At 41.5% G+C, this 26,904-nt stretch overlaps 1 protein-coding gene across 2 annotated transcripts in view; it reads left to right on the plus strand.

The window, feature by feature from the left end:
* The window catches only part of LOC115224055 (succinyl-CoA:3-ketoacid coenzyme A transferase 1, mitochondrial), a 44,476-nt gene that overhangs the window by 3,889 nt on the left and 13,683 nt on the right, over nt 1–26,904 (plus strand). For both annotated transcript variants that reach the window (XM_029794855.2, XM_036512707.1), the window contains exons 2-8: nt 14,558–14,663; nt 17,786–17,919; nt 19,083–19,175; nt 20,972–21,121; nt 22,638–22,744; nt 24,431–24,599; nt 26,773–26,887. In XM_029794855.2, the coding sequence (XP_029650715.1) occupies nt 14,558–14,663; nt 17,786–17,919; nt 19,083–19,175; nt 20,972–21,121; nt 22,638–22,744; nt 24,431–24,599; nt 26,773–26,887 (874 nt within the window). The remainder of the gene's footprint in view (nt 1–14,557; nt 14,664–17,785; nt 17,920–19,082; nt 19,176–20,971; nt 21,122–22,637; nt 22,745–24,430; nt 24,600–26,772; nt 26,888–26,904) is intronic.

A 26,904-nucleotide genomic window follows, 5' to 3' on the forward strand; every position in this document is an offset into this window, starting at 1 on the left:
CACATTGAAACATCAGGTTTCATTCACCAGTTTGACAAATGGATCATTGTTACATAAGTGGCTACAAGCCTTAATTGCAGTTAATTACTGTTTTATAATAGACTTCTATCTATAGACATAAAACAACACACCTTAGAATTTTTACAAACCTTCGGGGATTCCCAGTCATGTGCGGAATAATTTTTAAGCCGCTGAAGGTGTCTGAGATTATAAAGACTTGTTAAACATACTTTGGACTTGTTGGGTGACATTCAGGGGGAATCCAGCATGTTTTTATGTGGTCCTCTCAGTACAGGAAGTCGTTGCTTACTTACAGATTCAACAAGCTGGATCTTTTCGGTTTGACCGGCAGTTTTTTAAAATAATTTCCACGTAACTAAACACTTTTAAACTTCGTATACTGGTAGAATGTGTTTATAAAACATCTTTTTTCTCTTGGCTTTATTGAAAAAATTCTATAGTTTGTAAGATATTTGTTGTTTTTTATTTCTTCAATTTCTGCAATTTCAACTAATCAATGACGTGTATTGAGGTAAAAAACATTCTGTGCCGTATGAATATGTCCCTCGTTTAAGGAACAGATTGGGTTTATTTACATTAGGGAAGAAAAAAAGATACCCTTCCCCCCACCCCTAACCTTAACCCTAAAACAGATTGAAATGCAATAGATCGATACTAGGGTCATAATTATGGGTGACAATTTCATATGACACCGCTAGAAAAAACTGCCGTTCAAACCGAAAAGATCCAACAAGCTTACCATACAATAACTTCCTCGTGTACATGTTTCAGTCATTGAAGAGTTTAGAGTGTGTGCCACCCGGAGCGGCCCTTCCATTTTTCCGCCCCCGGACCCCACAAAAACCATATTGCTCACAGCGGAAGCAAAAGTACCGTTCGGAGCGGACGTCCCCACCTTCCCACTCCAGCTACGCTAGTGCATACAGGGCCCGCAAGAGAAATTGTGCAAGGCGTCCAAGACCACTTTCGGGACCCCGAGCTGTAGGTAGATACTCTTGGTGTTATTATATGTCTATACAATTAGGCCTACAACAATTAATAATAAATACGGATCTTTTCGGTTTGAACGGTAGTTTTTTAAAATAATTTCCACGTAACTAAACACTTTTAAACTTCGTATACTGGTAGAAGGTGTTTATAAAACATCTTTTTCTCTTGGCTTTATTGAGAAAATTCTATAATTTCTGCAATTTCAATCAATCAGTGACATCTATTGAGGTGAAAACATTCTGTGCTGTATGAATATATCTATTTATATATATATATCATCAGTGTTTAACATTTGCTTCCCATGCTGGCATGGGTTGGATGGTTTGACTGAGGGCTGGTGAACCAGGAGGCTGCACCAGGCTCCAATCTGATCTGGTAATATTTCTACAGCTGGATGCCCTTTCTAATGCCAACCACTCAGAGAGTGTAGTGGGTGCTTTTTATGTGCCACCGACATGAGGGCCAGTCAGGCAGTACTGGCATCGGTCACACTTGAATGGTGCTTTTTACGTGCCACCGGCACGGGAGCCAGTCAAGCAGCACTGGCATCAACCATGCTCAAATGGTGCTTTTTATGTGCCACTGGCACAGGTGCCAATCAGGTGGTACTGTCATCGGCCATCTTTCACTTTTTTCAGTCATTTGACTGCTGGCATTCTGGGGCCCTGCTTTGAAGGGTTTTAGTCGAATAAATCGACTCTAGGACTTATTATTTTCTAGTACTTATTCTATCCGTCTCTTTTGCTTAACCACTAAGTTGTCAAGAAGTGGTAGGGGACAAACTCTGACACACATACATACATACATATATATATGACAGGCTTCTTTCAGTTTCCATCTACCAAATTCACTCACATTACTTTGGTCTTCTGGACCATTGTAGATGTCCAATCTGCTGGGCAGTGGGACTGCAGTTGCAAACAGAACTTCATAACCACACTGCCATGCCTGTATCTATGTATATGTGTGTGTGTGTGTGTGTGTGTGTGCGTGCGTATATATATATATATATATACTAGCACTATGACCTGGCAACGCTGGGTTATAGTGCTAGTGCATGCATATACAGCTGCGTGCGTTCGTGTGCACATACATGCAAGTACTGTCCAAATCTGCGACCAATCACATACAGCTAGCTGGCATTCAATTGGCGTATCAAATTTCGGGCATTTTGATAGGGTTTTGGATAGAAAATTCACAAAAAAGTCACTTCTATTGATTTTTTTAATGGCTTTGCGGGGTGACTGGGGAAATGTAAAGATGTGCACGACCACCTTTGGACGGTTTTGAATGACCACAGAAAGTGCGAGCCCTCTAACTGAAAAATTGTGGATTTGTATAAAGGATACACACACACACACAAACATTTTGCCGTTTATATATATATATATATATATATATCTAAAAAAGGAGATGTGGAACACGAGTTGTGATATATAAAAAAAGGAAATGAAGAAAATGCTGACAAAATAATTTAAGTAAGGGAGAGTGTATTTAATTAGGTGAAAGTTCTTTTTACCGGTTGCGCATTTGTTATGCTTATCAAAAGATATTTTTTTAAGAGAGATAGAGTTCCTTTCTGATAGATTTTTTTCTCTTCTTTCACCTAATTAAATACACTCTCCCTTACTTAAATTATTTTGTCAGCATTTTCTTCATTTCCTTTATATATATATATATATATATATATATGTATATATATATATATACATACATAAATACACGATAAGAAAATGGAGAACAAAATAATGAAAAGTGAATCCTTGGTGTCATGAAGCCATTATTTAATTAATTCTTAATTAATTAATGGCTTTATAGTACCAAAGATCCACTTCTCATTGTTACTTATTTCTCCATTTTCTTATCGTCTTTATATACATTAAACTATGGTTTACTTTTTAAATTACCCACCACCGTATCCCTTATAACAAGGACCATCCATACTGAAGTAATTACCAGGAGTGCCTCTGGATCCATCTGTCCCTTAGAGGGTTTAAACACCTCTAACTTACATTGGTACCTCGGTTTTCGAACAACTTCAATCATGAATAAATCGTGCTTTATCTCTTGTCTTACATTCATTTAATACAGTAGTTCCTCAGTTTACTAATGCCTCTGAACATGAATAAATTCTGCTTTAAATATGTGTGTGTGTGTGGTTGGTTGGTTGCTTTAATGACCTCAGTATGTATAAATGCTGTCTGTGTCATTTTATATTGCTTGAAACTGTTGGTAGCTCATAAAAATCTATTCATCTCTCACCAGATGGAGTACTTCTTTTTGTTCATCTTACCTTCACAGAACGGTACTATATATATATATATATATTATATATATATATATCATCATAATCATCATCATCGTTTAACATCCGTTTTCCATGCTAGCATGGATTGGATGGTTCAACCAGGGTCTGGGAAGCCAGGAGGCTGCACCAGGCTCCAGTCTGATCTGGCAGTGTTTCTACAGCTTGATGCCCTTCCTAACGCCAGTCACTCCGTAAGTGTAGTGGGTGCTTTTTATGTACCACCGGCACGGAGGCCAGTTCAGGAGCCCTGGCATCTGCCACATTCAGATGGTACTTTTTACATGCCACTGGCACAGGTATCCAACTACAATTTCCATTTGATGTTGATGTACTTGACTCAATAGGTCTCCTCAAGCACAGCAGGTCGCCCTACGATCCAAGGTAAATATATATATATATATATATATATATATACATACACACAAAAACAATTGCAGCGTGGAAGATGTTTATAAGGCCATTTTAAAACACGCAAAAAACCATTAGATTGACTTCGACATTTAAATTTAATTTGCCAAAATATTCTCATCGCTTTGAGACCGTAACCTGTTCACTGACAAAATTCTATGCAGCACAGAATCTAATGTTTTTTCGTGTGTTTTTTAAATGGCTTATAAACATCCTACATGCTGCAATTGTTTTTGTTTCAGTACACAATCTCAGATCAGGTCACTTGCTATGCAAGCACATCTCCGTACTTTGATTGCTGGCATGTGTTGAACAGTTTGACTGAAAACTGGTAAGCCCGGTGGGGGCAGGGGGACTACCACATTGGAATCTGATTTGGCTGGTTGCCATTCCTAATGCCAGTTATTTCAAGAGTGTGTAGGTGTCTTTTATGTGCCACTGGCACAGGTGCCTTTGACCTGACATTGGCATTGGCCACGACTACAGTCTCACTTGGCTTGTCAAATATATACCATCCGTGCAACATTTATATTCCTCCCCATGCCTGTCATCTCCTATGTCCCTGCCGTAAGGCTTCTCTTCCACTCACGCTAGCTTAATGTAATTCATCCTTAGTCGAAAGACACCTGTTGTTAATGTCCTTTATTTGCATTTGTGTACCATTTCTCCATTTTTTTCCATCCTTGTTTTCATATACTCTCGCTGTTTTCTTCCAAGGAATCTAGTGCTCTTAGCTTAGTTTTTCCTTGGGGCTGGCCAGATTGAAGCAATCTCGAGTATAACTAGCCGAAATTGCAAAGATAATCTGGAACTCAACTGAAGAAAGAAAACTTTGAATGACCTGTCCTTCTTTTTTTGTATCGTCTGTCTGGATTTTTTGTTGTCCCTTTTTTGTATCATCTAACTGTCTGGATGTTTTGCGTTCTTGCCCCAGTTTTGGTATTCCTTTATATATATATATATATATATATTTATGATGACAATGATGATATATAAGATAGATAAATAGAAGTCTGATGCAGAAAGCCTTTGGCCCTTCTGTCACTTTTGTAAATTTCTGTTGATTTTTTATATATATATATACACACACAAACTCTCTCACATATGTATATTGAGTCCTGTTTATCTTCTTTGACCCACAAAACGTATATACATGCACGTAACATAAAGTATTATCATTCTGATTTTGTTTATCTTTTTCATTCGCTTTAGTTTCTGTTTTTTTTCCTTTTCTTTTGAGTCTTATTTATTAAATTTTTTTCCCTCTTATTATTTTCTCTGCACTTTGCCCTTAAAGAAGAGATGAGACATCGTAAAGTCTGCTGCCGTATAGTGTCAAGTTTGTATCTGATTTTGTTGATTTCTGATCAAAGGCCTATTTTTTCCTGTCGTGTATCAACTGCTTTCATTGTGCAGTGTCTGTCCTCCCCCGCCCAAACACACACTTTAAGACAGCCGGATATAATCTGATGAAGATTTAACTGCTATTTCTAGCTGATCGGGCGACCATATAGAGACTCTTAATTCATATAGAATCCCCAACATCTTTGGCCTTGTAGTAAAGATTATTTGCCAACATAACATGGCAGTCCTGGTTTAGGACGAATGTTGCTGTAATTTAGCCCCGGGAGACATCGTCTCCAGCTGGCTATACAATATGATCTGTGTCCTTATATCTTCGAACAAGGGGATCTAGCACCTCCACTCAGCGCAAAACAATATCTGTGTATTGCAATTTCCTGGTCATTTCTCTTCATCAGCACAGATATAGTGGTGGTGGTGACCCCCTTCGGTCAGACACTGACCATGGGTTTGCACCTAGAGAATTACCCTCTGAGCCACAAGTCTGGGCAAGGTTGTTTTATGGAAGACCAGCAGTCGCCCATGCATACCGGCCTCCCCTCTCCACGTCACCGATGTTGTCCAAGGAAAAGGCAAAGGGGCCGATACAGCTTGGCACCTGTGACACCACAACTCATTTCTACAGCTAAGTGAACTGGAGCAACGTGAAATAAAGTGTCTTGCTCAAGGACACAACACGCAGCTCGGTCCGGGATTCGAGCTCACAACCTCACGATCGTAAGCTCAACGCTCTAATCACTGAGCCACGTGCCTTCAGCACAGATATAAGGACACAGATCATGTCGTATTGCCAGCTGGAGACGATGTCTCCTGGGGCTAAATTACAGCAACATTCGTCCTAAACCAGGACTGCCATGTTATGTTGGCAAACAATCTTTACTACAAAGCACTGTTGCTGAATATCTCACATTGTGAGTTTTAAAAATAGTAATTTTCTAATCTTTGGCCTTGGTGGACAAATAATAATAATGATGATAATCCTTTCTATTATAAGGGGATAAGGCCTGAAATTTTCTTGGAGTGAGGTTTGTTGATTATATCTATCTCAGTATTCTACTGGGACTTCTTCCATTGACTCCAAAAGGACGAAAAGCAAAGTTGACCTCAGTGGAATTTGAACTCTGAACGCAAGGACTTTCGCCTGGCATGCCAACAGTTCTGCCAGCTCGCCCACCTTAATGATAATGACGATAATTACCGTTATGCTTAGTGGTTATTTCGTCCTTTGTGTTCTGAGTTCAAATTCTGCCCTGTCGACTTTGCCTTTCAGCCTTTCAGGGTCGATAAAATAAGTACCAGTTGAATACTGAGGTCAATGTAATCAACTTAACTCCCCCTCGAAATTGCTGGCCTTGTGCCAAACTTGAAAACTGTTATTCTTATTAGTATTATTGTTATACTTAGCTGCAGTTCATCTGTCTTTACACTCTGAGTTGAAATTCTGCCCAAGAGAAAGGCAAAGGGGCCGATACAGCTTGGCACCTGTGACACCACAACTCATTTCTACAGCTGAGTGAACTGGAGCAACGTGAAATAAAGTGTCTTGCTCAAGAACACAACACGCAGCCCGGTCCAGGATTCGAGCTCACAACCTCACAATCGTAAGCTCGACGCTCTAACCACTGTCCTTTTTTCGGGGGTTGATAAAATAAGCACCTGTTGACTTTCTCCTTCCCCACAATTGCTGGCTTTGTGTCAAAATTCGAAACCAATATATATATAAAGGCAGCAAGCTGGCAGAATCATTACCATTCCAGGAAAATGCTTAGCAGCTTTCCTTCCGACCTTATGTTCTGAGTTCAAATTCCACCAAGGTCGACTTTGCCTTTGATCCTTTCGGGGTCGATAAATTAAGTACTAATGAAACACTGGGGTCGATGTAATCAACTAGTCCCCTCCCTCAGAATTTCAAGCCTTGTGCCTTTAGTAGAAAGGATATTAATATTCATTTCTGCACTAGGGCAGTGAACTGGCAGAATTGTTATCATAGGCGCAGGAGTGGCTGTGTGGTAAGTAGCTTGCTTACCAACCACATGGTTCTGGGTTCAGTCCCACTGCGTGGCACCTTGGGCAAGTGTCTTCTGCTATAGCCCCAGGCCGACCAATGCCTTGTGAGTGGATTTGGTAGACGGAAACTGAAAGAAGCCCGTCGTATATATGTATATATATGTATGCGTGTGTGTGTTTGTGTGTCTGTGTTTGTCCCCCTAGCATTGCTTGACAACCGATGCTGGTGTGTTTACGTCCCCATTACTTAGTGGTTCGGCAAAAGAGACCGATAGAATAAGTACTGGGCTTACAAAAGAATAAGTCCCGGGGTCGAGTTGCTCGATTAGAGGCAGTGCTCCAGCATGGTCGCAGTCAAATGACTGAAACAAGTAAAAGAGTATATTGAGAAAAGTGCTTAATAGCGTTCCTTCCAACCCAGCACTGGGGTCAATGTAATTGACCTTTTCCTTCCCCAAAATTGCTGGCCTTGTGCCAAAATATGAAACCAATATTTATAAGAGCAAAAAATGCTTAGGCGGCAATTCTTTCAATTTTAAGTTTGAAACCAACCCTCACTCTAGCGACGAGCTGGCAGAACGCTTTTGTTGGCATGTCTTCCAATCTTACGTTCAGAGTTCAAATGCTGCTGGGGTCGACTTTACCTTTCATCTTTCTGTGGTCGATAAAATAAGTACCAGTTGAATACTGGGGGTCAATGTAATTGACTAGACCCCTCCCATGAAATTTTCTGGTCTCGTGAAAATCAAACCAAATCAAATCAGAAAGCAGAACCAAAATTGAGGCCGATCAACATCAGTGGAAGTTGCAGCTGTGGTTAAGCGAACCATCCGATCGTCGTGTCCGCTGCCAGCCTCGCTTGGCCCCCGTGCCGGTGGCACGTAAAAGCGCCATCCGTTCGTGGCCGTTTGCCAGCTCTGTCTGGCACCTGTGCCAGTGGCACGTAAAAAGCACCCACTGCACTCACGGAGTGGTTGGCGTTAGGAAGGGCATCCAGCCGTAGAAACACTGCCAGATCTGACTGGGCCTGATGCGGCCTTCCGGCTTCACAGACCCCAGTTGAACCGTCCAACCCATGCTAGCATGGAAAGCGGACGCTAAATGATGATGATGATGATGATGATGATGTACCAAACTTTAAAACCAATATTTAAATTACAATTCCCAATCAGCTCAAATTATTAGCAGACTGGATACAATATCGTTAGTATTTAAATCCAGTTCTTTGTACTCTAAGCATATTGGCAGAATCGTTAGCATGCCGGACAAAATGCTGCTAAGCATTTCGTCTGTCTTTACGTTCTGAGTTCAAATTCCACCGAGGTCGACTTTGCCTTTTCAATACTTTCAAGGTCGATGATAAAATAATTACCAGCTGAGCACTGTGGGTCAATGTAATTGTCTTACCCTCTCTGCCAGACTTGCTGGCCTTGTGCCAAAATATGAAACTAATATTTTTATAATGGTTTGAGTCTAAAAAGAAATGAAAATCTGAGTAAGAAGCTATTTAAATGCATGACTGATAAATTAATCATCATCAATTCTCTGGGTTTTTTTTAAAAATAAAATAGTTTTTAACTATTAATTTCTTTTACTCTTTTATTTGTTTCAGTCATTTGACTGCAGCCATGCTGGAGCACCGCCTTTAGTCAAACAAATCGACCCTAGGACTTATTCTTTGTAAGCTTAGTACTTATTCTATCAGTCTCTTTTGCTGAACTGCTAGATTACGGAGACCTAAACACACCAACATTGGTTGTCTAGCAACACACTAACACAGACACACAAACATATATCGTCATCATCATCATTTAACATCCGCTTTCCATGCTAGCATGGGTTGGACGATTTGACTGAGGACTGACGAACCAGATGGCTGCACCAGGCTCCAATCTGATCTGGCAGAGTTTCTACAGCTGGATGCCCTTCCCAACGCCAACCACTCCGAGTGTGTAGTATATATATATATATATACACACACACACGACAGGCTTCTTTTAGTTTCTGTCTACCAAATTCACTCACATGGCTTTGGTCAGGCCGAAGCTATAGTAGAAGAGACTTGCCCAAGGTGCCACGCAATGGGACTGAACTCAGAACTATGTGGTTGGTAAGCAAGCTTCTTACCACACAGCCACACCTGCACCTATTAATGGTAAGGTACTACGGATATATTTTCTCGGTAAACTTTCCTCACGGTGAATTGATGACCTATTATCATTTAAGTGTATATACATTTATGGGGTCACCCTGTATATGTTTTTTGTCACAGGGTCTGTATTAAGGGTTTGGTTCTAAGTTACAGGTATTAGGCTCTCAGTTTTCTCATTTCGGTTCTTCCTTTTTCCAGCTAATTCCACGACTACGGTTTTTTGGAGGGGCAGTGTATCTCTTCGAAATTGGCCATATGGAGGCATAACTCTCATGTTTACTCTGCTATTCTATCCTGCGTCTCTCCTTGCAGACTTTCTTATTCTCAGTTCTTTAACCAAACCAGGCTGCTGCTTTCTGCAACAAACTGCAAGAGAAGTGCTTTACTACTCACCAGATGCCTTGAACTAGATTTGGTAGCAACACATTCTTCAGTACTAATTCCACCCTTGGTCTCCTTTCCTCTGCTGCATCTTTTATCTGTCACTTGTTTCAGTCATTGGACTGCGGCCATGCTGGGGCACCTCCTTGATGGGTTTTAGTCGAACAAAGCACTTAAGTTTTTCATTTTTTTTTTTTTTAAATTATGTCTGGTACTTATTCTATCCATCTCCTTTACAGAACTGTTATGGGGATATAAACAAACCAACATTGGTTCTAAATAGTGGGGATGGGCGACAACAGCAGACACAAAGACATAGATATATAAATGCATGCATACATAACTACATCATCATCATCATCATTAGAGTGAGTTGGTGTTGAAAGAGTTAAATATGTATCTGTCTTGCTTGTTAAGATTATTCTGTCTAGAATTTTTATCCAATTCGAGTTGACCCAGATATTTATAGCTGTCGTTTTCAGGACTACTAATGCTTTATTCAGACAGTGGCTGAACACCTCATTGCTGGTCATTCTCTTACCTGCTTTCAAATTAACTACCATACATTTTCAGATACCAAATGCCATTTCAATTACCTGGCAACCATAACATACTGTTGTAATAAATATATCGATTTGGTCTTCTGAATTAGCAAACAGTTTTTGGACATCCTTAGATAAAACTAGCACTATGACCTGGTAACGCCAGGTCATAGTGCTAGTGCATGCATATACAGCTGCATGCGTGCACACATACACGTGAGTACTGTCCAAATCTCCGACCAATCACATACAGCTAGCTGGCATTCAATTGGCATATCAAGTTTCGGGCATTTTGATTGGGTTTTGGATAGAAAATTCACAAAAAAGTCACTTCTATTGATTTTTTTAATGGCTTTGCACTGTACTGTGTGTTGGTGGACAGGATACTTAACTGTGAATAGTCCAGTCTACCTAGCTGTAAGTAGAAACCACAGTGTAGTACAGTTCACTATATGTTACCAATGATCAAAACACTTAACTGTTAGCAGCCCAGTCTACCTAACTGTAAGTAGGTACCACAGTATAGTAGAGCACAGTGTATTATGTCCATAGCTCTCCTTATGAGAGCTCAAAATCTATCATGGAAGCGTCATCCAACCAAAATGCAAATATATGGGGAAACTAGCACCTGTATCATCTCTTGTGAAAGGTAGAAGAGTCCAGTTTGCTGGACATTGTTGTAGAGCTGAAAACAAGGTAATTTCTACTCTTCTCCTCTGGAAGCCATCTACTCGCAATACCAGAGAGCGCACACTCTCCTACCCTGATGTAATCTCCAGGGATACAGGCATCCAGCAACAGGACCTCCTTAATGCCATGATGGACCGTGAGGTCAGGCGTAGCATGGTAAATTCCATTGTCTCTTGTGAAGGGTAGGAGAGTCCAGTTTACTGGACATTGTTGTAGAGCTGAAAAAGAGGTAATTTCTACTCTTCTCCTCTGGAAGCCATCTACTTGCGATACAAGAGGGCGCACACTCTCCTACCCTGATGTAATCTCCAGGGATACAGACATCCAGCAACAGGGCCTCTGTAATGCTATGATGGACCGTGAAGTCTGGCGTAGCATGGTAAATTCCATTGTCTCTTGTGAAGGGTAGGAGAGTCCAGTTTACTGGACATTGTTGTAGAGCTGAAAAAGAGGTAATTTCTACTCTTCTCCTCTGGAAGCCATCTACTCGCGATACCAGAGGGTGCACACTCTCCTACCCTGATGTAATCTCCAGGGATACAGGCATCCAGCAACAGGGCCTCTGTAATGCTATGATGGACCGTGAAGTCTGGCGTAGCATGGTAAATTCCATTGTCTCGACCATGGTCGAACAATGATGATGATGATAGAAAACAGGAATTGAGTGATGATGACGATGATGATGATAAGGATGATGGTGATGACGATGATGATGATAAGGATGATGGCAATGGTGATGATGATGACGATGATGATGATGATGATGATGATGGCAATAATGATGATGATGATGATGATGATGTCCATGATGAAAACACTTAACTGCCAGCAGTGAGGGCAGTTAATTTTATAGCCACTCTAATTAGTTCAGAGTGTAATTAGCATTTATTCTTTTTTTCTTTCTTTGACTTGTTTCAGTCATTTGACTGCGGCCATGCTGGAGCACCGCCTTTAGTCGAGCAAATCGACCCCGGGACTTATTCTTTGTAAGCCCAGTACTTATTCTATCGGTCTCTTTTGCCAAACTGCTAAGTGACGGGGACGTAAACACACCAGCATCGGTTGTCAAGCAATGCTAGGGGGACAAACACAGACACACAAACATATACACACACACACATATATATATAGATATATACGACGGGTTTCTTTCAGTTTCCGTCTACCAAATCCACTCACAAGGCATTGGTCGGCCCGGGGCTATAGCAGAAGACACTTGCCCAAGATGCCATGCAGTGGGACTGAACCCGGGACCATGTGGTTGGTTAGCAAGCTACTTACCACACAGCCACTCCTGCTAGTGAACTGAGAGGTGTGTGAGATGTCGTGTGGTAAGAGGTATGTTAATGAATTGCCGTGCAATGTTCTAATCTAGATAATGATTGGTAGAAGTGAATTTCTTATCACACTGACCTGCTAATGATTAAATATATTGAAATAGTGGATATTTGGTGTGTCCTCATTCAGTCTGATTGTACGAATACCTGTACAAAATCCTTAAGCTGAAATATGTTGTTTTTAAAAAGATGTTTACCTTCTATCTTTCTAGATCAAAGTCTTATGTTTGTTTACCCTTAACTCACTGACTGCTTTGTGCATCTACTCATGAATATATAAACAAATGAATAAGTAAATAAGGAGTGGCTGTGTGGTAAGTAGCTTGCTTACGAACCACATGGTTCCGGGTTCAGTTCCACTGCGTGGCACCTTGGGCAAGTGTCTTCTACTATAGCCTCGGGCCGACCAAAGCCTTGTGAGTGGATTTGGTAGACGGAAACTGAAAGAAGCCCGTCGTATATATGTATATGTGTATGTATATGTGTGTGTGTGTTTGTGTGTCTGTGTTTGTCCCCCAAGCATTGCTTGACAACCGATGATGGTGTGTTTATGTCCCCGTAACTTAGCGGTTCGGCAAAAGAGGCCGATAGAATAAGTACTGGGCTTACAAAAGAATAAGTACCGGGGTCGAGTTGCTCGATTAAAGGCGGTGCTCCAGCATGGCCGCAGTCAAATGACTGAAACAAGTAAAAGAGAAAGAGAAATAATCATCATCATCGTTTAACATCCGTTTTCCATGCTAGCATGGGTTGGACGATTTGACTGAGGTCTGGCGAACCAGATGGCTGCACCAGACACCAATCTTGATCTGGCAGAGTTTCTACAGCTGGAAGCCCTTCCTAACGCCAACCACTCCGAGAGTGTAGTGGGTGCTTTTACGTGCCACCAGCACAAGGGCCAGTCAGGCAGTACTGGCAATGGCCACACTCAAATGGTGCTTTTTATGTGCCACCTGCACAGGAGCCAGTCCAGCGGCACTGGCAACGACCTCGCTCGAATGTTTTTTCACATGCCACCAGCACACGTGCTAGTAAGGCGACGCAGGTAACGATCACGCTTGAATAGTGTTTTAAACATGCCATCGGCACGGAGGCCAGCTTGTTGCTCTGGCAACAATCTCACTCAAATATATATTCTTTGCATGAACCTTCATGTTTTTCCCCGTGTTTTTCTTATTTTCTTACAAACCAGTGTCCTTGAGTATATTTAAATTATATTTAATGCGTAAACACAGCCTGAAATATTGCTATAAGCTACATGGCGTATTTTATAAATATACCCATTTCAGTAAACATAATTGTATGAAATCATTAATAGCTCTTTCAGTTGTATACCTAATTTGATATATATATATATATATATGGCTTCCGTGCCGGTGGCACGTAAAAGCACCATCCGATCGTGGCCGTTTGCCAGACTCGTCTGGCTCGTAAAAAGCACCCACTACACTCACGGAGTGGTTGGCGTTAGGAAGGGCATCCAGCCGTAGAAACATTGCCAGATTAGACTGGGCCTGGTGCAGCCTTCTGGCTTCCCAGACCCCAGTTGCACCGTCCAACCCATGCCAGCATGGAAAGCAGACGCTAAACGATGATGATGATGATATGTATATATATATATATATATATATATATACTTTATAATTAGGGTTCAGCAACGATTTGCTTCACCACATACCGAAATCGTTGCTGTACCCTATTTATAAAGTATTACTTAAGCTTACCATGAAATGGTCCTTTTCATGCTGAATTCTACTTGGTGAAATTATTGATTACTTCTTAATTAATTAGTTTCACCCTTTGTTATTATTATTATTATTATTATTCTTATTATTATTATATATATATATATATATAAGCTTAAAAGCCATCTAAGTTATTAAGCTAATATGTAGCTTTTCAGTAACTAACCCTGAATGGGAAGAGCTGCAAATGGATCTCTGACTTGTTTCGAAGAATTTGTTGCAGTTGCTTTCTCCAGAGTCATATCCCAATGATGATCATATTCGTCGCTAAAAATCAGGTAAAAGAAATCGAGTTCTATATTAAAGAGATGACGAATTATGTACATTATTTACATTTGACGGATATTTGTCCTCATCTTGTTTGTTGTTAACACAACGTTTTTGGCTGATATACCCTCCAGCCTTCATCAAGTGTCTTGGGGAAATTTCAAACCTGGGTTCTCATTCCTAAGGTATTTTTCGATGTTGTCGCCGCCGCAAAGTGGCCGAAGACTTTTGCATGGTACTGTATGTACATATTTCTGTCTGCACCCATCCCCTCCGTCCTTAAGGAAATTTCCATGATACTCTGTAAAGTTTGTTCCATTATCTATCACTTCTCTTCCTTCTTTCAGTCTGCTGTGAATTTCAGCACCACAAACTCTCTGGATGCCCAATTCTATGAATCAGTTGAAGAAATTGTTTCAGACATCCCAGACGGTGCTAAACTTTTGGTAGGAGGTGAGTTTTTGGTTATCATTTGTTTTCGAGGCATCAGCACAGGGTATTCTTGCTTTTATAACTATCCAGAAGGATAGACATATCATTGAGAACAATAGATTTAGTCAAGGGTAGAAGAGCAATGCCTGTTGCCCTTTTTATGCCTTTGTGTGTGTGTGTATTGCAAGGCCTCCAAGGCAATTGGTGAGAGAGAAGAGGAAGGAAAAAAACATGATCTGGAGGTTTCTGTTGGCACAGGCTTGGCTGTGTGATTAAGAGGTTGGCTTCCCGGTTTTGTGGACTTGGGTTCAGTCCTACTGACCTGTGTATCAAATGTGACCCACAAGACATATTTCTCTGGCACCCATGCATCACAGGTGATATGTGTTCGCAATTTTCTTTCATCCATCATTGTCTTTAGACTTATAAAAAGAAAACTTTAATCTTAATCAGAATGTATTAATCAAGGACTATCTAAAGGTCGAAAAACAAGTATGGACATTTTAGATAAACTTAAGAAAATAGCTTGGCCAGGCAAGATATATTTCCCTGGTGTCCATGCATCATCATCGTTTAGCGTCCACTTTCCATGCTAGCATGGGTTGGATAATTTGACTGAGGGCTGACGAACCAGATGCCTGCACCAGGCTCCAATCTTGATCTGGTAGAGTTACTACAGCTGGATGCCCTTCCTAACGCCAACCACTACGAGAGTGTAGTGGATGCTTTTACGTGCCACCAGCACGGGGGCTAGTCAGGCAGTACTGGCAACGACTTCGCTTGAATCTTTTTACACATGCCACCGGCACAGGTGCCAGTGAGGCAATGCTTGTAACAATCATGCTTGAATGGTGCCTTTTATGTGCCACTGGCACGGAAGCCAGTTGGTAGCTCTGGCAACGATCCCACTCGGATGGTGCTCTTAGCACCCTACTAGTACGGGGCTCAAGTGCCAGTAAGGCGACACTGGTAACGATCGCACTCGAATGGTGCCTTTTATGTACCACTGGCATGGAAGCCGGTTAGCTGCTCTGTCAGCAATCAAACTCGTATAGTGCTCTTTACACCCTGCTAGCACAGATGCCAGTCATCGAATTTGATTTTGATTTCATCATATTTGATACATTCCCCAATTTTTTTAATCATCAAAGTAACTTGGAATTTAGGAAAGGAAAACATTATATTATTCAGAATATACGAAACAAGCATTAATTAAAAGCTTAAACTCAGGTGTAAGTCAAACTTAGACAGGTAGAATTAATGTCACAGCTTCATTACAAAGACACACTTTGTTGAACATAATTAAACCAATGTCACACTAAAACTGTCTCATCTAACAGAACTGCTTAACACTTTTGCCTGTCCTATGTATTTCTTTACTGCCCACAAGGGGCTAAACATAGAGGGGTCAAACAAGGACAGACAAAGGGATTAAGTCGATTACATCGACCTCAGTGGGAAACTGGTACTTTATTTATCGACCCCGAAAGGATGAAAGGCAAAGTCGACCTTGGCGGAATTTGAACTGAGAAGGTAACAACAGACGAAATACGACCACGCATTTCGCCCGGTGTGCTAACGTTTCTGCCAGCTCGCCGCCTTTTGCCTGTCCTGTGTATCAGATGTGATACTCGGGACATATGTAACGGTTATGTTTGACTAGTAAACAATATTATGAAATGTCAGGGTCAGCAGTTGTAACGATAAAAATGTTGTTGTTATAATTGCTTACTGTAAGATGTGAAAGGTGAACAATGCATAAAGTTTTAAGAAAGTATTTATTTACCATTATGTTACAAATACCTTGCCTCGACGGGCAGGTTATGATAAATCCAAAAGCATGCAAAGTAAAGTTTGTGTTTGTGTCCTCTTCATTGTTTAGTAGTAATTACAGAGAGATAGAATGATGTTGTAAGAGAACAGAATTAGAGCTAGTGAGAGTTGTAGGGTGTTGTCTCATAGTTGCTGAGAGTAAACTTCATTTCTTCCCTTGACCTAGTCTGGTCAGCCAGACTTCGTTCTCATTGAGTCGTTACCATGTGACTGAACTCGTTGAGTCGTCACCGACTGATTTTTGCTTGGGGTATTCTTGCTTTTATAACTATCCACAAGGATAGACATATCATTGAGAATAATAGATTTAGTTGGTGGTCTTGTTATCTCTATTCTAGCTTTTCATGGAGTAAAGGAGGTTAGAAAGGGTCAAGTGGTGAAGACATTATTTCGGCCTAGCTAATGGCATCTGGAAAATGTAAAACTGCTGTCAGAGAAAAACCATTGTTCCACCATGGGAAAAGTTCTGTTGCAATGTTAATTTAAATTTGGCTATGGTGGATCGAATCCACTTCATACTTGCAAGATCCACTACATGTATTTCCTTTGGATCCTTGCATCATATTACGATACACATTCCCTATTTTTTTCATCTACCAAAGTAACTTGGGGCTTGTGGAGCAAGGGCTAACTAAAAGTTTGAAAACAAGTATGGATGTTTAGAACAAACTTACTTCTTGTACATACCCTACAATGTCATTTTGAAAACATACAATTATGTCGTTGAAATCGTAAAGCTACCAGATGATGCATGACTAATTAAAAGCAATGTTAATAAATAAGAATTACATTTGACAGAATAATCTGAACACTAAAGAGTTAAGCACAGATATGGCAGGATTGGTTTTGAGAAAAGTGGTTTTGGGACAAGAAATGAATGATTAGCATATGAGAGATCATCATCATCATCATCATCATCGTTTAACGTCCGTTCTCCATGCTAGCATGGGTTGGACGGTTCGACCGGGGATCTGGGAAGCCAGAAGGCTGCACCAGGCTCCAGTCTTATCTGGCAATGTTTCTACAGCTGGATGCCCTTCCTAACGCCAACCACTCTGTGAGTGTAGTGGGTGCTTTTTACGTGCCACCTGCACAGGTGCCAGGCGAGGCTGGCAACGGCTACGGTCGGATTGGTGTATTTTATGTGCCACCGGCACGGAAGCCAGTCGAGGCGGCGCTGGCATCGGCCACGAGTCGGATAGTGCTTTTTACGTACCACCAGGCCAGGGATCCTGGCTGGTTCAATTCGATTCGATGGAAATGGATAAAGAAATCCTCAAGTCTCATGGTTATTTGTAATTCTCTTTCAGGGTTTGGTCTTTGTGGAATTCCTGAGAATTTGATTGATGGTCTGCTAAAAAGTAAAGTGAAAGATTTAACTGTCGTCAGCAACAATGCTGGTGTCGATGATTTCGGACTTGGCTTGCTGCTCAAACAGAAACAGGTGAGTCTTAACGATGTGTTAATTAACCTGTTGTTTAATGTGTGTTGTTTGTCTGGTAAGAAGTTTGTTTCACACCCACCTGGTTCCAAGTTCAGTCGTGCTACATGGTACCTCGGGCAAGTATCTTCTACTATAGCTCTGGGCCGACCAAAGCCTTGTGAGTTGATTTAGTAGACAGAAACTGAAAGAAGCCCATTGTATGTATATGTGTGTGTGTGTGTTTGGTGGGGTCTTTGTGTCAGTGATTGTCCCCCACCACATCACCCCTAACATCTGGCCACCTAACTACCCAGACTACAACCCCCTTGATTATTATATGTGGGGTGCAGTTGAGCGAGAGACCAACAAAACTCCTTATAACACCAAAGATGATCTAAATGCAAGAATTATGGCAGCATTCACCAACTCAAACAAGGAGATCGTCCAGAAGAGTTGCAGGAGATTCCAAAGTCGTCTGGAGTCCTTGGTTGTAGCCAATGGTGATTTTATTGAATAAATTTACTCTTTAGTATTTCAAGATATTTTTATTTAATTTTAGTAAATATATCTGTTAAAATGAGATGTCGGCATTATTTTCATTTCTGCATAATTTAGACTTTTTTGTTGTCCTCATCTTGTTTGTTGTTAACACATTTCGGCTGATATACCCTCCAGCCTTCTTCAGGTGTTTTGGGGAAATTTCGAACCTGGGTTCTCATTCCTAAGGTTATTTTACGATATTATTATTATTATTTTTCTTCTTCTTCTTCTTACTGTCTGGAATCAAACTCAGAATCTTAGGATTAGTAGCCTGCGCTCTTAACCACTACACCAAGTTCGATTCCAAGCAGTGACCTGAATAATAACAACAACATTGAAAAATACCTTAGGAATGAGAACCCAAGTTCGAAATTTCCCCAAGACACCTGATGAAGGCTGGAGGGTATATCAGCTGAAACGTTGTGTTAACAACAAAGAAGATGAGGGCAAATATCCGTCAAATGTAAATAATTCCTCATCACTTAAATATAGAACTAATTCAAAACAATTTGAATAAATAAGCACTGCATTTGATATAGTAATCTGTATGTTTAAGGGTTCAACACCAAGCATGTCCAATATGTAACCGGTATAATGAGTGGAAGATTGTTGTAATGCTTTGTTCCATGAATTAATTCTTTCAGATTAAAAGGATGATCTCATCATACGTCGGAGAAAATGCAGAATTTGAGAAACAATATTTGAGTGGAGAACTTGAGGTAGAACTCACTCCTCAGGTAAGAGACACTTCATTCTCTCTGGGGTCACGTTTAGGTGTTCCTGTGGGGCTGAGACCACAGGAAGGGCAGATGTTAAGGTGTTCACTTCGCAGCTGTGTGGTCCCAGGTTCAATCCCCCCTCGTGTCGTCTTGGGCAAACTTTACATTAACCTGTGCATTATAAATGGAAATTCGTGAGATGGAAACTGTATGGAAACCCTGTATGTTTCTCTATGTTTCTGTCTGGCAGCTCATGTGAAATCATCAAATTAAGTTTGCTAACATTTTTTTTTACCATATTTTTGTTAAAATACATAGCCTTCATTTTAATTAATTTTAAAAATAATAAATTTAGTAAAATAACTTTGTCATTGTAAAGCTGGTGTTTGGAACCATAAATGAACATGAACTTTTGAATTAAGGTTTTAATTTAGATCACTTTAACCCTTTTGTTACCATACCTCTGTCGAAATACACTGACTTTGTTTCACTTCGTTTTGAAATCAAAATGAAATCAAATCACAATCAAATGGAAATTGTAGTTGTGGTCCCCATGTCGGTGGCACATAAAAAGCACCATCCGAACATGGCCGATGCCAGCACTGCCTTGACTGGCTCCCGTGCTGGTGGCACATAAAAGCACCATCCAATCATGATCAATGGCAGCTCCCCTGGCCCCTTTGCCGGTGGCACGTAAAAAGCACCCACTACACTCTTGGAGTGGTTGGCGTTATGAAGGGCATCCAGCTGTAGAAATATTGCCAGATCAGATTGGAGCCTGGTGCAGCCTTCTGGCTTCCCAGATTCCTGGTCGAACTGTCCAACCCATGCCAGCATGGAAAACAGACGTTAAACGATGGTGATGATGAACTTAGATATTATTAGTGTTTAGAACCATAAATTGACATGAAATTTTGATGGAAAGTTTTAATTGAGACTACTTTTAAACTGGAAGTTTATTATCATAGAACCAGGGGCAATTATAGGCAGGTTGGTATCAAAAGTTTAAAGTGATCTATAAATTAAAATCTTCCATCAAAATTTCATGCTAATTTACATTCCAAAAACCAGCTTAATAATGGCAGTTATTTTGCTTATGGTCTTCCTTATTTTCAAAATTGATTTCCTGGCTCGCTGGACGGCCAGCTGTGCTAACCTTGGATCGTAGAGTGACCTGGTGTGTTTGAGGAGACCTATTGAGTCAAGTACGTCAACATCATAATAAAAATCAAATTGAAATTGTAGCTATGGTACCCGTGCCGGTGGCACTTGGCAGGGTCTCCAAGTTACTTGCAAGACAAAGAGCCTTTGAGAGGGGAGGGGACAATGGTGGAGGTGATCTTGTGTCGGATGATGGAAGGTTTAAGGCGGCGAGCTGGCAGAACCGTTAGCACGCTGGGCGAAATGCTTAGTGGTATTTCGTCTGCGTTACGTTGTGAGTTCAAATTCTGCCGAGGTTGACTTTGCCTTTCCTCCTTTCAGAGTCGATAAATTAAGTACCAGTTACGCACTGGGGTTGATGTAATTGACTTAATACCTATGTCTGTCCTTGTTTGTCCCCTCTGTGTTTAGCCCCTTGTGGGTAGTAAAGAAATAGGATGATGGAAGGTTGATGTCTGACAGTGAGACAGAAACAGGGATCATGCTGCCGAGGAGATAACGTGATTAACCAGCCAGATTTTACGGGTTACTCGGGGTGAAAATAACATAGCTGGACCCCCTGTATTGCATGCACCCCTAACATCTGTCTCAATGAGATTTCACTGTTTCTCTTTCCTCTGTGTCACTGAAATTGTCTAACTCTTGTTTTCTAGGGTACTCTGGCTGAAAAGATCAGGGCAGGTGGGGCTGGCATCCCAGCCTTTTTCACACCGACAGCTTTTGGTACGTTGATCCATGAAGGAGGGGCGCCTATCAAATACAAATCTGATGGTGATGTCGCTCTGGCAAGTCCAACACGGGAGGTAAGTTTCACTGGACAATTGACCACTGCATAACCAAGGGAACAGTTCTCTTTGAATATCATCATCGGCACCTGTGTCGGTGGCACATAAAAAACACCATCCGAGCGTGGCCGTTCGCCAGCCTCGTCTGGCACCTGTGTCGGTGGCACATAAAAAGCACCATCCGAGCGTGGCCGTTCACCAGCCTCGTCTGGCACCTGTGTCGGTGGCACATAAAAAGCACCATCCGAGCGTGGCCGTTCGCCAGCCTCGTCTGGCACCTGTGTCGGTGGCACATAAAAAGCACCATCTGAGCGTGGCCATTCGCCAGCCTCGTCTGGCACCTGTGTCGGTGGCACATAAAAAGCACCATCCGAGCGTGGCTGTTCGCCAGCCTCATCTGGCACCTGTGTCGGTGGCACATAAAAAGCACCCACTACACTCACGGAGTTGTTGGCGTTAGGAGGGGCATCCAGCTGTAGAAACACTGCCAGATCAGACTGGGCCTGATGCAGCCTTCTGGCTTCACAGACCCCAGTCTAGCATGGAAAGCGGACGTTAAACGATGATGATGATCATCATCATCATCATTTAACCCTTTAGCATTCAGATTATTCTGTAAAATGTAAAGCTTATGTATTCACACCATGTAAAATTAATCTTGCATCATTTCATGGCTTTGAGATTTCAATGATGTGATTCTTTATTTTTAAAATGACACAGGAGTGGCTGTGTGGTAAGTAGCTTGCTTACCAACCACATGGTTCTGGGTTCAGTCCCACTGCGTGGCACCTTGGGCAAGTGTCTTCTACTATAGCCTCGGGCCGACCAAAGCCTTGTGAGTGGATTTGGTAGAAGGAAACTGAAAGAAGCCTGTCGTATATATGTATATATGTGTGTGTGTGTATGTTTGTGTGTCTGTGTTTGTCCCCCTAGCATTGCTTGGCAACCGATGCTGGTGTCTTTATGTCCCCGTCACTTAGAGGTTCGGCAAAAGAGACTGATAGAATAAGTACTGGGCTTACAAAAAATAAGTTCCGGGGTCGATTTGCTTGACTAAAGGCAGTGCTCCAGCATGGCCACAGTCAAATGACTGAAACAAGTAAAAGAGAGTATATATATAATATATATATATATATATATAATATATATATATATATGGGTGATGTGTGTGTGTGTATGTATATATATAACTCTTGGAGTGGTTGGTGTTAGGAGGGGCATCCAGCTGTAGAAACACTGCCAGATCAAGATTGGAGCCTGGTGCAGCCATCTGGTTCGCCAGCCATCAGTCAAAATCGTCCAACCCATGCCAGCATGGAAAGCGGACGTTAAACGATGATGATGATATATATATATATATATATATATATATATATATATTATATATATATATATATATCACTGACATTGACATTCTCTCTGTTTCGTACTCCACCCTGCCTTCTCACACAGTCTCACTAACTCTCTCACCTCTGTCTTTATATATCTGTATATATATCTTTCTGTCTATCTATCTATGTACCTTATCTTCCAGAATAGAGTATTTAATGGTGTAAACTACATAATGGAAGAAGCCATCACAGGTGACTACGCCCTCATAAAAGCCTGGAAGGCTGACAGAGCTGGTAACCTTATATTTCGGTAAGTGTCTCTCTCTCTGTCTCTCTTATACACCCTTCCACTAATCTGTGGTCAGTCAGTAATTACTGTATCTTATCTGTGGTCAGTCAGTCAATTACTGTATCTTATCTGTGGTCAATCAGTCAATTACTGTATCTTATCTGTGGTCAGTCAGTCAATTACTGTATCTTATCTGTGGTCAGTCAGTCAATTACTGTATTATCTGTGGTCAGTCAGTCAATTACTGTATCTTATCTGTGGTCAGTCAGTCAATTACTGTATCTTATCTGTGGTCAGTCAGTCAATTACTGTATTTATCTGTGGTCAGTCAGTCAATTACTGTATCTTATCTGTGGTCAGTCAGTCAATTACTGTATCTATCTGTGGTCAGTCAGTCAATTACTGTATCTTATCTGTGGTCAGTCAGTCAATTACTGTATCTTATCTGTGGTCAGTCAGTCAATTACTGTATCTTATCTGTGGTCAGTCAGTCAATTACTGTATCTTATCTGTGGTCAGTCAGTCAATTACTGTATCTTATCTGTGGTCAGTCAGTCAATTACTGTATCTTATCTGTGGTCAGTCAGTCAATTACTGTATCTTATCTGTGGTCAGTCAGTCAATTACTGTATCTTATCTGTGGTCAGTCAGTCAATTACTGTATCTTATCTGTGGTCAGTCAGTCAGTCAATTACTGTTATCTGTGGTCAGTCGGTCAATTCCCAAACTTTTATGGACTGCCACCCCCTTGACACCCAGGCCACATTCCTAGCACTCCCACCCCCAACTGACCATCACAATCACAGACCTCTTTCTGAAGCAAATTCAAACCAACCGTATTTCACAAATAAATCTTAACCTCACGAACCCATTATTTTGTTGTTTTTACATGAAACGCCACCCCATTATTACCCCACTTTCCTTTAACGTCCCCCTAGGAACTTTCCACTCCCCCCAGGAGATCAATACCACCCACTTTGGGAACCACCGTACTGGAGTATGTGACATGGTCTACATCCTGTCCACACCCCTTCCCCGTCATGGCTTTTCATACCTGGGCAAGGCTGACAGTTACCTGTGCTTCCGACTTTGTCCTTTCTGCATAACGGTTCTGCTATTCTGTCACTCTTGATTGGTTCATTTTGTTTACCAAAACCTGAAAGCATGAAAGGCAAAGTTGACCTCGACGTGATTTGAACCCAGAACGCACATCATCATCATCATCATCATCATTGTCTAATGCCTGTTTTCCATGGTAACTTGGGCTGGATGGTTTGACAGGAGCTGGAAAGGCCGGCTGGCAGAGGCCACACCAGGCTCCCATTGTCCGTTGTGGCAGGGTTTCTACAGCTGGATGCCCTTCCTAATGCTGACCACTCCACAGAGTGTGCTGGGTGCTTGTTTATGTGGCACCAGCACCAGTGCTTTTTATGATAATGATGATGATGATGGTGTTCATGGTTATAATGATATTGATGATGATGGTAATGTTGATGGTATTGTGGTTTATTATGTTGGTGATGATGATGACAATAGTATTGTTGATTGATATGATGATGGTGATGGTGTTCTTGATTATAATGATAGTGATGTTGATGATGATGTTGGTACTGGTGATGGTGTTGTTGATGATGATGATGGTGTTGAATGTTGTTGTCAATGATTGTTATGATGAAGATCTCTTTTTTTTTTTTTCTCTGTGTCCAGAAAGACAGCAAGGAACTTCAACCCACCAATGGCCAAAGCTGGCCAAATAACAATAGCCGAAGTTGAAGAAATTGTTGATGTTGGTGCATTTGCCCCCGAAGACATTCATCTGCCGCACATCTACGTCCAAAGAGTAATCCAAGGGTCCCACTACGAGAAACGAATCGAAGTAAGGTTCTCTTCCCTCCTTTCCTTTTTGCTCCCTGTTCCCCCAGCCCCCTGCTGCACTTCAGTCCCTAACCTCAGAGAAATAACTTAGAAATAGTAACCAAAGCTTCCTCAAATCAGACTCCATGATTTAAAATGTTTACACGTGAATGACTGCTGATAAGTTATATGCAAGTAGAGAATATCAGAAAACCAAGGGCCAACATTTTGTGTGGGGGTCACTAGTTATTGTCGCACCGAGGCAACGACTAGTGACTGAGACCTTTGGAAATATGCTGTGCATGAGAAGACCCGGCAAGCCCATAGCCCGTGGCCTATGCCAGGGGTGTAACCAGCCCACTTATGCGTACCTTTCCTTCATTGGACACTAAACCCTGCTTGCAAAGACCTGTTGAGGCAAATGAAATCAAAATTGAAATCAAATTCAATGACTGGCATCCATGCTAGTGGAGCGCTAAGAGCACCATCTGAGCATGATCATTGCCAGAGCAGCTGACTGGCTTCTGTGCCGGTGGCACGAAAAAAGCACCATTCGAGTGTGATTGTTACCAGCGTCACCTTACTGGCACTTGTACTGGTGGCACATAAAAAATACCATTTAAGCGTGGCTGTTGCCAGTACTGCCTGACTGGCCCTCATGCCGGCGGCATGTAAAAGCACCCACTACACTCTCGGAGTGGTTGGTGTTAGGAAGGGCATCCAGCTGTAGAAACTCTGCCAGATCTGATTGGAGCCTGGTGCAGCCATCTGGTTCGCCAGTCCTCAGTCAAATCGTCCAACCCATGCTAGCATGGAAAGCAGACGTTAACCGATGATGATGATGATACATATATATATCATCATCATCATCGTCGTTTAGCGTCCGTTTTCCATGCTAGCATGGGTTGGACGGTTCTACTGGGGTCTGTGAAGCCAGAAGGTTTCATCAGGCCCAGTCAAATCTGGCAGTGTTTCTACGGCTGGATGCCCTTCCTAACACCAACCACTCCGTGAGTGTAGTGGGTGCTTTTTACGTGCCACCCGCACAGGTGCCAGACAGAGCTGGCAAACGGCCACGAACGGATGGTGCTTTTTATGTGCCACCGGCACAAGGGCCAGGCGAGGCTGGCAACGGACATATATATATATATATATATATATAAAATAACGAAGATGATTAGATGCAATGTAAAACCAAAAAGGAAGAATTCAGTTGTCCCAAATAGTGACTGAAGGTGTATTGTAGCACCTACATTTCTAGAAATAAGAGTCAAAGACCCTTATAGCCACACACAAACGCATACCTACAAGGGTGTGCTGAAAAGTTCCTGGCTTTGAGTAAAAGAAAATACAGGGGGATCAGTTAATTATGGTTTTGTTCAACATATTCCTCTCTCAGATTCATTCTCTCATTGTAGTGGCCCTTCAGTTTTTCTAAGCCCTGTAAATGAACTCAGAAGGGTGGGCCTCCAGCCAGGCCTGTCGCGATATCCTTAAAGCCAGTAACTTTTCGGCACCCCCTCATATGTATACATACTCAGACTTACAGACATAAATCTGTCTTTCTATCAATTTCTTGATGGCAGTCAAATATTATCATTCTCTCTCTCTCTCTCTTTCATTCTTTCTTTCTCTCTCTCTCATTCTTTCTCTCTCCTCTCTCATTCTTTCTCCTCTCTCATTCTTTCTCTCTCTCTCTCTCATTCTTTCTCTCTCTCTCTCATTCTTTCTCTCTCTCTCTCTCATTCTTTCTCTCTCTCTCTCTCATTCTTTCTCTCTCTCTCTCTCATTCTTTCCTCTCTCTCTCTCTCATTCTTTCTCCTCTCTCTCTCTCTTCTTTCTCTCTCTCTCTCTCATTCTTTCTCCTCTCTCATTCTTCTCTCTCTCTCTTCTTTCTCTCTCTCTCTCTCATTCTTTCTCCTCTCTCATTCTTTCTCTCTCTCTCTCTCATTCTTTCTCCTCTCTCATTCTTTCTCTCTCTCTCTCTCTCATTCTTTCTTTCTCTCTCTCTCATTCTTTCTCTCTCTCTCTCATTCTTTCTCTCTCTCTCTCTCATTCTTTCTCTCTCTCTCTCTCTTTCCCATTCTCTCTCTCTCTTTCTCATTCTCTCTCTCTCTCATTCTTTCTCTTTCTCTCATTATTTCTCTCTCTCTAATTCTTTCTCTCTCTCTCATTCTTTCTCTTTCTCTGATCAGCGTTTACGTTTGAGGAAAGAAGGCAAAGCAGATTCGAAACCTCCATCTCCTGCTGCAAAACTACGAGAACGGATAATAAAACGAGTGGCTGTCGAGTTCACAGACGGCATGTATGGTATCCTTTCCACTGCC

Source organism: Octopus sinensis, linkage group LG24, assembly GCF_006345805.1.
Source record: "Octopus sinensis linkage group LG24, ASM634580v1, whole genome shotgun sequence".
In the NCBI taxonomy this organism is placed as follows: Eukaryota; Metazoa; Mollusca; class Cephalopoda; order Octopoda; family Octopodidae; genus Octopus; species Octopus sinensis.